Here is a 16,484-nt window from a genome sequence, read left to right as displayed (position 1 = left end):
TTTTTTTGCTTTTGCACTCCTTATCTCTCTAGCTCACACCTTCTTTTCCAATCTCTTTCAGAAATAGCTCTATGAATAGCCCTTAGAACAGGCTGTAAGTGCTCAGAAACAGGGACTACCACTTGATTTCTTGCCTCACAGGGTGTGACAAATATGAGGTCCCTGCATCACTCCCCCATTACTTTTGTGCTAGGTTTTCAACAGCCCCATGCAGCTTCAGTTTCAACTGAAACTTCACTTTCAAGCAGAAAGTGACAGATGATGCTATAATTTCTATGTATAAAATAATAACAAGCACATGAAAATGTTACCATGATTAGCAGATCATATTTATTTCTTTCTGATAGGAGAGAAATGTAATTCAGTCACTGATTTTATGTGACCTTGACTGCAGTACCAGCCTCTTTGCAGAACTACTTAAAGGTATATCAACTATAAAAGGATAATTTTCATGTAAGAATATAAACAGATATTATTACTTGTACCTTAAGATGGGCAAGTGTGTATGGAAGAGGGAAAGTTGATGCTCAGTAGGGAGGATGAACTCATTATTACTGGCAAATAAACTAGATATTCAATAAGCAATAGATTGCTTATTTTCCTTACTGATTATAGTTTGCACTGATCTTATGTGTATCTCAGCTCCTTAGATAAAAATGCTGAGTTTTGAGCTTATAAAAGAAAACCATAAAAATTGCCATGATTAATCTTTTCACTGCTGTTGCCACAGACTGATCAACTTGGACTCTGTCTACCACGTACAGAAACCTAATTTACAAGCCATTAAATTCACCTTCATTTGACCTGCCTGATTTTGTTTGGCAACCTTTATGTCTGACTTGTTCACCCCCAAAAGTACAGCTGCAGAAAAAACACTGGTGCTGGGTGGCAAGGACTGTGTCACCCTCTCCTGCACTGCTCTCTCTCCCATGGATGTGCTTCCATCCATGCAGGGATGCAGCAGAGGTAGTAAAAAAGCATAAAAAGCATGTCAAAGCATGGTATTTTCCTAGGCATAGTGATTGTACATGATAGTGGATGTTTTTGGAATTTGATGCTTAGGAAAGATGAGACTGATGTATGTACTGACAGTTTTCAGTGACTGCAGTTTTTGATATGGGAAGTATTCTGCAAATGTTTTCAGAACCTAACTTTTGTATGCATGGATAAGATTATGTATTTGCACACACATCTAAGAGAGAAGAACAAATAAGCAAATACAAATGCCCATTTTTCTAAGTGATAGTTGGACTATTTCCAAAATCAACACTTTTCCACCTGACTCCTTTTCCTATGGGGATCCTCAAATGGCATGGAGTGTCCAGAATGATGTCCACAATTTGCTGGCTCTAATTAGTTTCAAAGAAGAATAATGTCTCACTGGTGGTGGGTGGGCTAAAAAAGGTGACTATCACACACTGATCATCTTTTAGATTTATTTAGTTCAGCAATAGTAAGGAAGAATGGGCCTAGGAAAATTGTTTGGTTGCACTCAACACCAGCAAAAGACACCTTTATCAGTGTGATAATGCAGTGCAGGTCACTCTAGTCTCTTCCAGACTTGCTTAATTTACCCTACAGATTTATTCTTTCACCAAGAATACAACATGGGTCACAAGTAAAAACAGGTATGCACTTAAACATTGTGTTTACGTCACATATTCATAGCTCTTGCACATTCAGTCTTGACAAGTTTGATTTGCAGTTATGTATATTGAGCTGAAAAAATATTCCCAGTGATCAACAATTAAAGAAAAGTGGGTTTGAAAGAAATAATGAAAATAGGGCTTATTTCTTCATAGGATAATCATTTGACAAAAGAAGGTTCAGGTTGAATCAGCCTGCATTAGTCTTATATGGCATAACATCAACCTTGGATTTGATTTTGCAGGACATCCTGCTGAGAATTTTCAGTTTCCCATTAAGATCTTCAATGGGAAAATGGTTAACCTATTAAAACTACAAGGCAGTATCAGCTGAAGAAAAGTTTGTCCTCTATCCCACTGTGAATGTTGCTGTGCAATAATAGCAACATCTATTTCCAATGTCTGGATAGCTTGTCCCCCTGCATGTAGGAGACCATTATCCTGTGACTGTGTTCTCTTCTGCTGATATAATCTCTTAAATAAAGCTCTACTGTTTACTTTCCTTAATTGAAGTACAATGGAAAAGACATGGCCTTTAAGAAGCTTCACTTTAGTCACTGCCTTGGAGCTTTGAAGGTGTTTCAAGTTGTCTTTCAGTGTACTTCAAAACATCCTTGATAAAAGAATGCGTGTGGAGGTGAAGTGGGAATTTTGCTGGCAATTATGTTTTATGCAGAGTTGTAAAAAGTTTACTCAGCTGCTGTTCCTCTGCTAACTTCCCACCACAGTTTTTATCCACTCACTGCTCCGATAAGTGATCAAATCCTAGAACATTTTTTTCTTGTATATCTGGTTTTGCCCCTTTTTGGAGCTGAACATTCCTTTGAACAGATAAACCAAATCTGTGTTGTTTTGGGGGGTTTCAATCCTTTCTGGATTAAAATAATCAGAAACTCTTTTTAACATAATTTTAATTTACTAGTCCTAAAGGGTGCCCCCAAATGAAGATGAGCCTTGCAGAGACAGAAGTGTGAACAAGGAGACTTGATAATGGCAGATGTTTTCCTTTTACTCTGGACCTGGACAATATGAACTTATTTAACACTCCTCTGCACCCAGGGAAGAGAAAATAAAAGAAAACAATTGCAATACAGACTAAAATGGAAACTCATAACAACAACTAGCACATGGCCACAAAATTATCAATTAAATGTGTATTCAAACTGCACAAGAAGAATGGGAAATAAGAAATCACTCACTGGTAAGAAAATGTTGGGAAGTAGGGCCAAAATCCCTGTGAGCTTCATGCAGTTGCTTGATGCGCTCATCAACAGCCACCTGTTAAGAGAGGAGGAAAAAAATGACTTTTATAGACAAGAAACAAAGAGCAATTATAGTCAGATCATTTTTTTATCAGTGAACATTCAGTTTAAAATTAAGCAGTTTCCTGCGACAAATGTTATCCTTCAGAGTCTTCAGATGAGATTAAATGTGTCACTGGAAAAAAAGAAGGTTAAAAAAAAGGATTTTTTTCTTTTGTCCCCATCTTAACTGATGCTGGAAGAAGCTGAAAATGAAAAGGCTGATAAATAAAGGTAAAGCAAATTGGCCTGACATTATGTACCTGAAAATAGTATGACTGTTGCTTGTCAATATTGAAGTCAGAATATTCATCTCTTAATAATATTTCTAAACTACTTCTAAAGTACTTTTGAAAGTGCAGTATTATAAATCAGCACATGAAAAGCAATCTCATTTAATGTGGACAGGATAACCATACTTCCACCAAGTGCTGAAATGAGGTAAACCAAAAGAGAGCAGCTGGTACAAACATTTTGCTGTTCTTTTAATCACTCAAATCTTAGCCCCTCAACCCTTTCCTCAGAACAGATCCTTGAAGAGCATGTTCCTAAAGAATTGTTGGGTTGGTGAACTGCATGAAAACGGAGACAATAGTTTAGGACTTAGTTTAGGTCTAGTTTTCTCAGTGGTTAGCTACATAAAAAAACTGTTAGTTACATTAAAAGTCTTTCTCTCACTCCTTGAGCTCTTCTTATGTTAAACTATGACACATGTGATAGATAATAAGAACTTTAACTCTTAAACAACTCATCTTTGAAACAATACACCATAAGTTAACATAACCCATCAACAAACTATAGGAAAATTTATAAAAGATAAAAGACACTTCATGTTAACAGAGTTCCCCAGGCAGCTGTTATTCATGACAAAATTAAGACCCACAATAAACCTGTTTTTTTCCTCTTGTGGAGAAATCTCCATAACCTTAACAAGAGGGACTTTTCTCTCAAAGTCAACTAAACAAAAACTATTTTAGAGGCAATAAACTAATTACAAATTTTAGGGTTTTTTTCTTTACATTATCAAAAAAAAATAGGGAGAGAAAAAGTATTCTGAAAGATTTTGATTCTTACTACCTTTTTCCTTTTAATTACTTTTAATAAAATTTTCTTTATATCCTTTTCAAATTTTGAACCTACTTGACCTTTCTCTTGATCCTATCTCACCACAGGAAACAAACACATTAGTTAGGAAATCTCAAAATTAGTAAAAACCTCAAATTAACAGACCAAAACCACTACAGACTGGTTTTATCTTTACCCTTGAAAATCTCAGTGAAGTGGAGCATTGAGCAAGTGGCCAAAAGGGGGTGGTTACAATAAGATTCCCTGGTGTATGAGTGTCATGTACCAGTCTCTTTATAGCCTGTATGGTAGAAGGACGTAATTAAGTTAGACTTAGGAATGGAATTAGAAAAAACAAGGAAAAAAACCCTTGAAAGTAATGATAGAATAATTTTGAAATATAATAAATAAAGCAACTGAGAGGAATCAAGTTCACTTAAATATTGCCTGTAAAAAGAAAGTGCTCCATCAACACTGGCAAAGCAGAAGGTAAGTGTATTTTAATTGGCCTAATTGTGATATACAAAACAAGGAAACAAATAGGTTGCACAGGTAAAATGCAATCTACATTTTAAAACTTTCAGGGAATTTCTTGGTAGGAGGGAACTCTTGTATAGTAACTGGGCATGATACAGTTGGAAAGGAAAAATTTAAAATGGTAGAATTAATGAGCTATTTGATATGACTGTGTGTGTTTGCCAGATAACCCCTAGAACCCAAAATCTTCTTTAACTAAGCAATAGCAATTTACTGCCAAGACATGATTTATTTGCTTACAATTTTAAAACTAACACTATAAGCAAAAATGCCCATTTGCTTTCTTTCCTCAAACTATTTTTCAGGTGCTTTTCCTGCAGCTCCCTTCATTTCTGTGTCATCTTTTCTGGCTTCCCACTGAATTGCAAGAACAGATGTTTCTGTTAAGCAATGCTTCATACCAGGGACTGACTTTGAGCTTGAGTTCACACCCAATTCACTGCACAGATAGAAGCTGGGGAAGTCTGTAAGTGCACAAAAACCATAAAAGGGCTGCTTCTGGTCATCAGTATAATTAGCTTAAGTGCAGAATAATTAACTGAAGTGCTATTATTTTTAACTAAGAAATGACCTTTCAATGAAGACTAGAAAGATAATCTTAAACATACCTAAACACATGCAAATAAAGCCACTGGAAAAATGTATTGAAAATGCATATGCTCTTTAAAATTGTCTTAAAATTACCTCATAACATACTTATTTTGTCATTAGGAAATATTGGTTAATAAAGAACTATATGGCTCTTCCTTTATATTAGTACATGTTTTTATTAAGTCAGCCAGGATGGAAATTTTTTTGCTGGCCTGAAGAATCCCTAAAGAGAATGAGAACTTTACAAACACACAGTGGGGAGCAGTGTTGCATATAGGAAAATTTTAACAGCCAAATAGTGGTCAGCAAAGAGCATGGGAACCCTTTAGTACACATGACCACTGCCAGCACACAGCCTATTCAATTTCTGTAAGTATGCTAAAACTGAGACTTCCAATCCCCTCAAAACATTCAGGTAACCTTTAAACTGAACAAAATTATTAACCTGAAGATTTTTAGCCGCATATGTACATCAGCAAAATAAAACACCTTACACACTTCAGGGTTAACTTTCCAACTGAACAGCTTTGGATGTGAGCCAGGAAATACTTCTTTCCGGAGGTAGATTTTGTCAATACAGAGAAAAAGAAAACACTGAGAAATGTTGAGAATTCTCCAGGAAATATCACCTGAGAGTACAAAACATCACTACATTTGGCTCCCAGGAAATACCACTTGCTAATGTATTGGCATATTACCTTTAGGTAAAAGACAGTAAAAGATGAACTCACTTTTGGTGGTAGAGCAAGGAAGATTATTGCAGTCACTTTCTATTAATTTTATCAAAACTAACACATAAATGGCTAAATAACAGAATTTGAACCCACAATAACTCAGATAATGGTGTACAAAAAATACCCACTGAAACAATCCTTGCTTAAACTTACAGAAGGATGTCTCTCTGATCCAATAAAATCAGATTTGGATTTGACTTAGTGACTTATACATCAATATCTGAAGGAGATTCTATCCATATAAGTCTTCATAAATGTTTCATGATTCTTAAAAGAAATTCTCCCTGACATGTAAAAGTGTTTCTTATTTTTCATAAACAAGCCATAGGTAATTCCCAAATTTTAGATTTTTTTCTTGTTCTTGTTTTTCCTTCAAATCAAGTGAAATCGGCTCCAAAATGAGAACAAACAGTATCTCTTGTATTTTTGTATGCTATGCTCTGAACCAAGAGCAGTTAGAACAAAATGTGAACAACTGGAGCCTTGTGGTGTGGGAAGAAAACTGCAAAATTTTCAAGCCCATTCAAGCATTCATTTTCGTTGCTTTAAAGGGAAGAAAAAAAAAAGTGGTGTTAATGAAGTTCTGATTTCATTAGTGTTGGCTAAGCCATGAAAAAAAAATACCACTTTAAAGGTACTATTATCAGAATGTAACATGCAAGATCACAGAATGGGTAAATCTGGAAGGGACCACAGTGGTCATCTGGTCCAATCTCCATGGGATGCGACTGTGGATTTCATTTGGGTTTCTTTTGGGTAAAACTCCACAGTATTCCTCCACAAGAACTGTTACAAATAAATAGATGGATTTTTAAAAAGTCAGCTATTGCTTTATCATGATATGAGAATTTGATTTAAACAGAGCTAATATAAAAATATTTTTATAACTAATTTTTACATAAAAACAAACATCAGAACTTTCTGTAATTGGGATACTTGAACCATTGCTTTTCTTCACTGGGGATGCATGCTTGAAAAGACATGCGTTTCCATTATTTATTTAATCCCATGTTTTATATAACACTGATCTTCTTTCAATCGTAACAAATGAAAGAACCACAGCAGTGCAGTAAATATACTCGAGATTGAAGATGGTAATATTAAAGATCCCGTACTGATTTTAAGTGATATTGACATGGTACAGAAATAGCTTCTGCTAAAAAAACTGGCTAGAACAAAAAAATTAGTCTTTCTCCTTTAAAGACTTTGAAAACATTTGATGAAACGAGTTCTGTTTCCTATCCCTCGGATTCAGCCCTGTGAACTGAATCTATAATCAAGTTCAGAAAAACAAATTAAGACAATAACAAAAGCAAAGCTGTTCCATGCAGTTGTTAGCAATAGTTTCAAGTGCTTTACCTAATGTGGGGTTCAACCTTGACGACAACATTTTTACAACAGCTCCACTGCAGTCAGAATAAGAATTTGATGGTTTTAATTTGGGTCTACTACTACATTCTGGCAGGGGGGTAGTGGGTGGGATTTGTCCTGTTTTTTCTTTTTTTGAGGTTGAACTGAGAATATATTTATGATATATAAAGTGTTCTTTTGTGTTTATGTCTACACTGCAAAGCAGACCTAGATCAAGAAGGAAATATGAGCTGTTTAACTCTCACTATTTTCCATGTCCTCAAAAAGTACCCAACAGCAGCTGTCCAGAAGTGCTGGAGGTGCTGAACTACTCCAGATGAGGTGGAGGAAGGAGGCACACCCCTGATTTTATTGAAGTGCCTGCAAACAGGGAGTGGCCTCAGCAAAGAGCTATAGGAATGGTCTCTCTTATCAATCCATCAACCTTGTCCTCTTGGATCTACCAACACTACAGAGACATAAGATCCCTGGTCTAGCTGTGGTACAACCCTGCCACAGCCTTGCCCATAGCTTTGATTTTTAACTGAACAAGTTCAGTGGAGGAAATTTACCCCGGGGTGCTTATCTGAGCTCTGACTGTGGCTGAATTACCCTGCAATGAGCCAAGGGCACTGCTTGGCTGCCTCTCTATGCTCAGCACTCTCAGGGAATTCACATTCAGTGAACTCAGCAAGGAATTTATTAAAAATTACATGAAGGTGTGCAAGTGGCAATTTTTACTTATTAACATGAAGCAGCAGAAATGAGATCACTAGTTTAAAAAACTGCTAAATCTAAAGAGTTAAGGCAACTGTTGAATGGCTGCAATTCTGAGGAAAAATAGCAAGAAAAGAGAGAAAGAATAGAAGATTCTCATCCAAACAGCTATATTTAGTGCAGCAGCAAAAGGACACACAATCTCCTTTTTCATTTTTTTGGTCAAATTTTGCTTCACCAAAAGCTGTTCTCACAAAAAGAGAAGGGCAATTTTCTATATCAATCAGCATGCATCCACACAATGCTTATTAAAATAACACTCCTTTAATTTCCCCACCACATTCACAGCATTTCCACAGCCTCCTGACCTTGACTCCAACCAAGCACAGCCAATTTGCCTGCACATCAAAGCAAACCGGCTCCTACAAGACCCTCTTTAATGTTGCCCAGCAATTCTCCTCCCAAGAGCTGAAAAGCTTCTTTCTTTGCTCTCACTGAGTCAGAGCTGTCAAAGCAGTGCGAGGCTGCTCTCCACTAATCAATAAACAGGAAGATCTGATCTGCTGCACTTCTAATAGCTACCGAATCCAGTCACTCACTGCTCCCCGTCCATTAGGAGATAAGGATGGATTTAAATAAGCACACTTTGTGCTGTTAATGAGGAACAGCAGGGGGGAAAGGCGATTGATAGCCATTGTTCCCAGCTGCTGAAGTTCAGGTTTAAGTCTTGACATTTACTGAGTTGAAAAATCGGCTAAGGACAATTAGTTTTCTGGTGAAAAGTTCAGTGTTCTGAAATATTTTGAGAGCGTAAAAATGGGCTTATTTTCCACATTAAAGAAAAAATAGATAAGTACAATGCTATTTGCATGCATTTACAGCTGTTACAAAGACTAAATTCAAATTTCTGGGTCATGGGGGGACTGTATATTTCAGCAGATTGAAATCTGAGTGACTTCATGCAATTCCCCTTTCAGTAAAAGAAATCCCAAACATAGGAAATAGTAGAACACATGTATTGTACTTTGATTATTTTATATTTTCAAATGAAATGAGAATGAAATCTACTATAAATTCAGGAAACATCTTAAAGCTTGGGGCACAGAGCCTTAGAAAACAGTAAATAAAAGAATGATCTCCTTGAATTAATATGTCTACTGTGAATAAGCAGCTATCACTTCTTAGGCTTTTGTTTCATAATCTTAAATCTGTGCACTTTGGCATTTGTGTATCTCCATGCCTGAGGAAAGAAAGTTAGGTCTTAAAGTTTAAATAACAAAAACATCCAAATTTGGAAAGAATAAAACAGTTGTAAACCATATGAAATCTTACGAACAAATATCTTTAGGGAACAATTCTCTTAGGAAATGTTACTTGTTCTGTTTTGGATAAAAGATATTCTCTCATTTGATATCCCCAATGCTCCCACAAGCTGATGGAGGTTCTGCAAGGTTCTTTCACATCACTCTGTGTTCCTCATTTCTATCCATGAACACTTGTAGGATATAAAATATTTCATAAAACCAGCATGAGCTGAGAATGGGCTCAACCTTTCAAAGGTACTAGAAACTGCTGTGCTGCCTTCCATTCTGTGGCATTTCTCAATAAAGTTTTCAAATTTTTCACTGTCCAACCACATGAATTCTTTCTTAATATTGCTTTTTGTATGCAATTTAATCAATATCAACTATTTTTTTCTGCCAGATTCCTTGCTATGCAGTATACCAATAAACTAATTTCACAAACATTGATATTTAGCAACTATTTTTCTCAGAAAGCAGCAGTACACTAATTAAAAAGTTTTAAATTTATAATTCACATTAGCTTCAAATTCAAACAAATAAATTCCCATTGAGACCCCCTAGCAGATTTCAGTCCAGATGGTCTGTGGCTTTTCTAACCACATCTCTGTACTCTTGGACAGTGCTTCTATATTCCTCCCAGGTTACCTGTCCAAGCTTCCTCTTTCTGTGCAGTGCCTTTTTTGTGTTTGAGTTTTGCAAGGAGCTCCTTGTTCATGCACACAGGACTCTGGGCACCCTTTCTGGCCTCCCTGCTGTTCAGGACAGACCAGTTTTGAGCTTTTTAGAAAGTGATCCTTTCTCATCAATGAACTTCCTTGGACCTCTCTTACTTGCAGGGGTTTATCCTGCAAGCAGATCCCTGAAGAGGAGCAGGTCTGCTCTCCTGGAGTCCAGCCTGTGCTCTCATGGTCACTGCAGCCAGGAGTGCCTTTGCCTTTCGCTGCCCTGTCACAGACATCTATTATGGAAAATCCTTTCCTTAGGATTTTTCCTCCTGAGAAGCCAAGAGGCCTCAGGAACAAAATGTAAGCAATGGTTATCTGCTGCTGTGGAATGCAACAGGTGCATCTCTGATTGGTGTCATAGAGTTGTTTCTAATTAATGGCAATCACAGTCCAGCTGGCTTGGACCCTCTGTCTGAGACACAAGCCATTGTGATTCATACTTACTTTTTCTGTTCTTAGCTAGCCTTCTGATTAAATCCTTTCTTCTATTCTTTTAGTATAGCTTTAATATAGTATATATCATAAAATAATAAATCAAGCCTTCTGAAACATGGACTCAGATCTTCATCTCTTCCCTCATCCTCAGACCCCTGTGAACACTGTCACACCTCCCCAGTGAGCCTCTCCTTGTTTGTGGGTATGAGCTCCAGCAGAGCCTCTGTCTGCACTGGCTCCTCCATCAGGTATATCAGGAAGTTTCCCAGGAGCTCACTGCAATGCTTAGAACCTGCTGTGTTGTCTCTCCAGCAAATAATGAGGCTACTCCCCTATGGATGCTTTTTCTACTTGTAAAAGGCCTCAACCCCTTGTTCTGCAGGTTTAGGTGGCCTGCAGCAGACACCCACTGCAGAGTCACCTACACTAGTCTGCTCCTTAATGTTGTCATTATAGTGCATAATGTTGAGTTCTATTGTCATTACATTGCAAGGGTTCCTCATTGCTAGAGTTTTGTACCTCCTTGATGTTTCTTGTAGGCAGCTCCTCCAGGCACTGACTCTTCCTTGTCCTCACAGCAGACAACTGACTCCAGTTTCTACCAATCCAACTCTTCTATAACACTCTTCTTATTGGCTACAGGATTGTTAACATCAGGCCTGCTCCTAATCTTTAATAATTAACCCAGCTGCAACTCTTTAGGGGTAAGATTACTTTCTATGCTACCTTTATTTACTTATATTCTATGCCCCTACACCTTAATCCTCAGCCACAACTTCTCAAGAGCCCTTTTTCCAGCATATCATTTCTACTTTAAAGTTCTTCTGTATCTTTTCTATGTCCCCATAAAACAAACTCCTTGGAGCTCTGGCTGTGCAGACCTATAGATCCAGGGATTTCTCTTCTGCCTCCAGCAGAAAGCTAAAACTATATATACTCTTAGTTCTGTATTGTAAGCTGGGGAAAAGAGGAACTAAAATGTATAAGCTACCCTGAACCTCTGGTAGGTTATTGATCTTAAAATGAATCTAACTTTGATGCAGTTTGACATTTTCAAAGTCAGTGGGAGCTGGGTGCTTGCAACTACGGAGAGTTCTGTGGTAAGTAAAACTGTCTAGTGAGAAGCTCAGCATGGCACACATTCTTCCTGAGATCAAATCTGACTTCTGAGACCAAGGCACCTGAATACCTTCATACTATACGCTTTGAAATGTTTCCACATAATTTTTTATCTTTTTTAAGCAATATTCTGTCTATCCTTCAGGATTACTCAACATCCATTGTTGGTATTTTGTGGTTATCTCTGGGCCCCACAAACAAGACACACATGGATCAGCTGCAGGAATGAACCTGAAAGAATCTACAAGAATGATGGTGGCCTACAGCAAAGGCTTGAGTGAACAATTGCAATTAAAACTGAGGAACAGAAGTCTTATGGAATCAGAAAAGTGGGACAGATCTGAAATGAGTCCTCTTTTTTTTTGCATTATGAATATCAAAATTTCTGCTGTGTCAGTGATATAAAATCTTGTTAATTTGTGCTAAAACACAGGGCATGGTTCTGGATTATAAATTATGATAAGCATTATTCACAAGAAAAAAATTCTGTGTTTTCCTAGTTACATATGTTAAATAACATAAGGATTTAGGAAGAGGCTAAATCATTAATTATGATTCTGTTGTTGCTGACATATGACTCCTTTTAGGCTCTAACCATCTACTGCTCCTACCCTAAAGAGGTTGTTTGATACATGTGGTTTTTCAGGCATTTTCACTTCATTTTGGGGCATGCACAGAAAACAACATTATGCATAACACGGTTATGTCTCCATAACAATCAGTTATAAAGACATAAGGGTTTTCCTGTGGCCTTTTTTATTTATTTTGCTTCTCTGCCAAAAACCTGTTATTTCTCATCACTATAGATTTTGAATAGAACTGACTCCTTTCTATTCTCCTTAAATGTATTTCCAAAAGATTTAAAATCAATTTTTTGTAATTCATTTGAAAATTATTAATGTTTCATAATCCATCCCTAAGTTAAAACCACTCTCTTGACTAGATTTTATGGTTCTTTGGATTTTCTTTTACCCCTTTTCTCTTTTTTTCCTCTCATTAAACTAATAAAAAATAATAAATTCATGCTGCACTGAAAATACCATTTGTTTCTGAAAGGTCAGGTAACATACACTGTTTTTGTCCCAAGGGAAATGGTTCTCTGGTGACTTAGAGAGCTGTAAGTAGAATGTCACGCAAGGAATGTTTTATATCTGCCCCAGAACAAATGCCTGTGCAATAATCCTGTATTGGTTCAACATCACCAGTGAAGATTATTCTTTTACAGTTCTAGTTGCATTCCCTCACTTTCATTGATCTTTCTTTATATTAGTTTTATTGCTCCTTTCCCCCAGATTTGTGAATTTCTTGTGCTATTACTAGCATTAGTTTTGGGAATAGTTGCTCACAAGTGCATGTAAGAATTCTCATAGCATGGACCTGTATTTAATGCAGGTTACTTCTAAAAGAAACAGAGGCTTCAGTCACCATTGTCTTTATTCAGCACTACTTTTAGCTGATTACCATTTCAAAGATTTTTCTTTCACCACCTTCAGCTCCCTTCACTCATTTGCCCTCTGATTCCTCTGGGAACCATCATCCCATCAGTATTCAAGAGACTTTGATGTTCAGTCCTATTTTTTCCATCATTTCCCCATTCTTGTTTTCTTAATTTGTTGTTGAGCATCTTCATTCACTTTTGTCATTTCAATTCACACTCCCAAACCCATGTTGCTACCCTAAATGCAGTGAAAATTCAGTTTTCATAAATATGTAGTAAACCTCTCAATTTTAATCAGTAATGTTTATAAATAAGAGCTGAAGAATTGCTTAGATTGTGCTGTTACATATAATGCCATGGAAGAACAGATACAGGGAAGTCTGTGTGAATTTCTTTCATTCTAACTCAGGAGTTAGGTGAGAGAGCCAAAAGCCTTTTCCTCAATCAGAAATGAAGAGGAATATGCATCTCCTGGGACAATCCTGCTTATACTAAGACATACACCTCAGAATAACCCTGTAACTATATGTATATATTTGAATTTTATAGAGCTTAGTTTTCCTAAGTGAGTTTGCATGCTGAGGAGGAGGACTCCGCTGAAGCATGGGGATACAGAAGATTCAGGAGATGGTGGAAGGTGAGACAAAAATGTTCTTTACAGGGGTACACTTTAGGGTACAAAATAATGTACAAAAAGGAGTCTACATGCAGCAGCCATTGTATTAATCCTCTATCTCTTCTCTTCCATATTTTCTGCTCTCTCCTTCTGTTCCTCTTTGAGACTTACACCAATAGTGATAAATCTGTTCACTCTAAATAATCCTTAGTCCTAAAAATACCCCAAATACATCACATCTTTGGTTTCCTTTTTAGCTGCGCAGGGTGAAACAAGTAGGACAATGTCAGTTGGGACACTTTTATTACAAAGGGATCTTTCCACATTATTTGTTTGTTCCATCCATAGTCTTACATCTGGAAATCTCAAGAGTATAATACTCTGTTTCAAGATGACTGAAACTACTTTATCAATCAAGTGCTGACACAGCATGAAAAGAAAAACTTCATTTCATGAGATTACTGGATGGATTAAGCAAACTTTTATTTATTGTTCTTGTCCCATGAACCTTTTGAAGATACCCTTTCAGTCTCAATGACTTCTGCAGAATGTTCCATACCCCAGCAGCTGCTCAAGCCTGGGAGAACCACACAATCAGTGTTTGATGCTCCCTGTTATCTGGCACTCCTTTGAATGCTGCTATAGCTCCTGACTTTGCACAAAAGCCTCTCTTCCTCCCTGGGGAAGACATGCATATGGCATGCTGAAAGATAATAAAACTACTTTAGGCAAATAACTGCTCAAATGGGAGCAATAGCTGATAGGATTGATATTGTGCTGATTGAAGATAATGGCAACACTCCTATAACAGTGTGATATGACTTGTGAGAGGAGCTGCCTTCATTCTGCAGCTGGCCAAAATCTGTGTATTTATGCTTCCTAATCTGTGAGTAAATTCAATTGACATGAAAGAAAAACCTGAGTTATATATAGCCCATACTGCCAAACCAAAATGTTAAAAACCTAATTTAAGTTGGAAGATAGTCTCTGACTTCCAGTTTCTTCTATTTGAGAAGAAAAGGTGCTGATAATGAACAAATGAATAAATAATGCTAAGCCACATCTTTACTGAGGATGTAGAATGGTACACAGTGAAGGTTAAAAGCTCTCCTGGCATGAAGGATCACAGTGTATGCATGCATGCAAGAAAACCATCACTTCACATGTGTCAGAAAACCCCATTATCATATATTGCACTTGCTAAGTGCCAGACATTTTGTTCCAGTAATTCCAGTAATGTTACAGGCAGTTTTACTCTTAAATCTGTTTTCATTAGCCCTCTCTTTGAAAAGCTGAATGCCCTATTTACCACTGTCAATCTGTAAAGATCTCAGATGAAGCTAAAATCTTTGAAAATGGTTTTGTTCAGCCCCCTGATCTATCCACATCACTGATTCAGGTCCTCCCATGGGCAGAGAGGGAGGGCTCTTCCTTCCCAGTGGAACAAAGCTCCAAGGTGCAACCCCACAGGATGGAATTAAAGCGAAGATATTTTGTATTTCCAGGAAAAGTGTGACTGGTCTGCACTGACTATTGCCATTTCAAAGAGCTCAGACACTGGTGCAAACATTAAACATACATTTTTTTTTTTGCATATCAATTAAATAATGAATGGAACAAACTTGTGTATTTCATGATAGAGTTGTTAAAATATATTTATCACCTGCCCAGCTTCGACCATGAGAAATAATGTTCCACCTCCAGAAAATACATCACATTCTGAAAAATGCTTTTGTTATTTATTATTGAATGTCATAAAAACCTCTCTTAAGTTTCCCAGCTTATTTTCAAAGTTGTTTTTTATAACTCCCCTCCTTCCCAAGTAAATTATTTATTTCGGTTTAGGCTTGTCTTACTACTCATCTAAAAGCAGAGAATTTGGAAATTCTAAGAATAGATCTTGGAGAATTTGGACAGTAAGAAAGATGGTGATCCTGAGATGCAGTGCCACTGAAGGGGAGTGCAATTCAAGTTTGTGAAATGAGGAGCAAGGCTAAGAGAGAAGCAAAGACGAGATTTCCCACACAGACTGAAGCCAGACTCAAAACCTGAATTTGCAGTATCTGTACAGCAGCACCATATAATCCACTGACAGGCAGTTTAATTGGCAGTTACAAAACTTTAATTTACTAAGTCAGAAACCCTTTCTGAATGTCTAACTCACAAGCTGTTGTTATCACAGTGGCAGTTTGACACATGGCCTTCAAGTTAGGTAAATAAAGGAACAAATTAGCATTTTCTTGAAAAAAAATTTGTTTATGAAAGACTTAACTATGAAGGACATGCTCAAGAAAGAATTCTACAAGACTAAAAAAACGAAACCAACATGGTTTCATAACTCATAAAACTTAAGAGTGATGTCCTTCATTTTGTCTATGAAAATACCTTTAAGAAGCAGTGAAAGAGCGCTTTGAAGCCATATGTACAGTTTAAGAAACAAAGATGGACTTGATTCCTTCAGTAAAACCGACAATGAATGCTAGATGATTAGACTACATATTTTTATTAAAAATTTCATTAATGCTTCTCAGATTGAAATTTATTTCAATCAGGGGTTATAGAAGGCAAGAAACCCACCCAAGGCAACACCATCAGTTTATTACAGTCCCTCCTGGAGCAGGCTGGTGTTGGCTCTGTCAGACATGGGGGAAGTTCTGGCAGCTTCTCACAGAAGACAGAGTGGCTGATTTCTCCTTGTCCTTATTTTGACCCATGAGCCATTATAATACCCACTGAACTTTCTTTCCCCTGCTGAGGAGGGGACTGAGAGAGCAGCTTTGGGGGCACCTGGCATCCAGCCAGGGTCAGCCTACAGGAATACATCAGGAGGGCCAGGATTTCTAAAGAAATCTGAAGGCAGAAATAAATTCATGTAAACTTTTTTGACAAATTGTGTCAAATAAAAA

The 16,484-nt window shown here is 37.1% G+C and overlaps 1 protein-coding gene across 13 annotated transcripts in view; it reads right to left on the bottom strand.

Moving 5' to 3' along the window:
* The window catches only part of DMD (dystrophin), a 1,046,893-nt gene that overhangs the window by 126,241 nt on the left and 904,168 nt on the right, over positions 1-16,484 (bottom strand). For all 13 annotated transcript variants that reach the window (XM_064706931.1, XM_064706854.1, XM_064706864.1 and 10 more), the window contains one exon: positions 2,846-2,924. In XM_064706931.1, the coding sequence (XP_064563001.1) occupies positions 2,846-2,924 (79 nt within the window). The remainder of the gene's footprint in view (positions 1-2,845; positions 2,925-16,484) is intronic.

This window comes from Zonotrichia leucophrys, chromosome 1 (genome assembly GCF_028769735.1).
Source record: "Zonotrichia leucophrys gambelii isolate GWCS_2022_RI chromosome 1, RI_Zleu_2.0, whole genome shotgun sequence".
In the NCBI taxonomy this organism is placed as follows: domain Eukaryota; kingdom Metazoa; phylum Chordata; class Aves; order Passeriformes; family Passerellidae; genus Zonotrichia; species Zonotrichia leucophrys.
The sequence above is the reverse complement of the archived record's forward strand: the minus strand, read 5'-3'. Positions and strand labels throughout refer to the sequence as shown.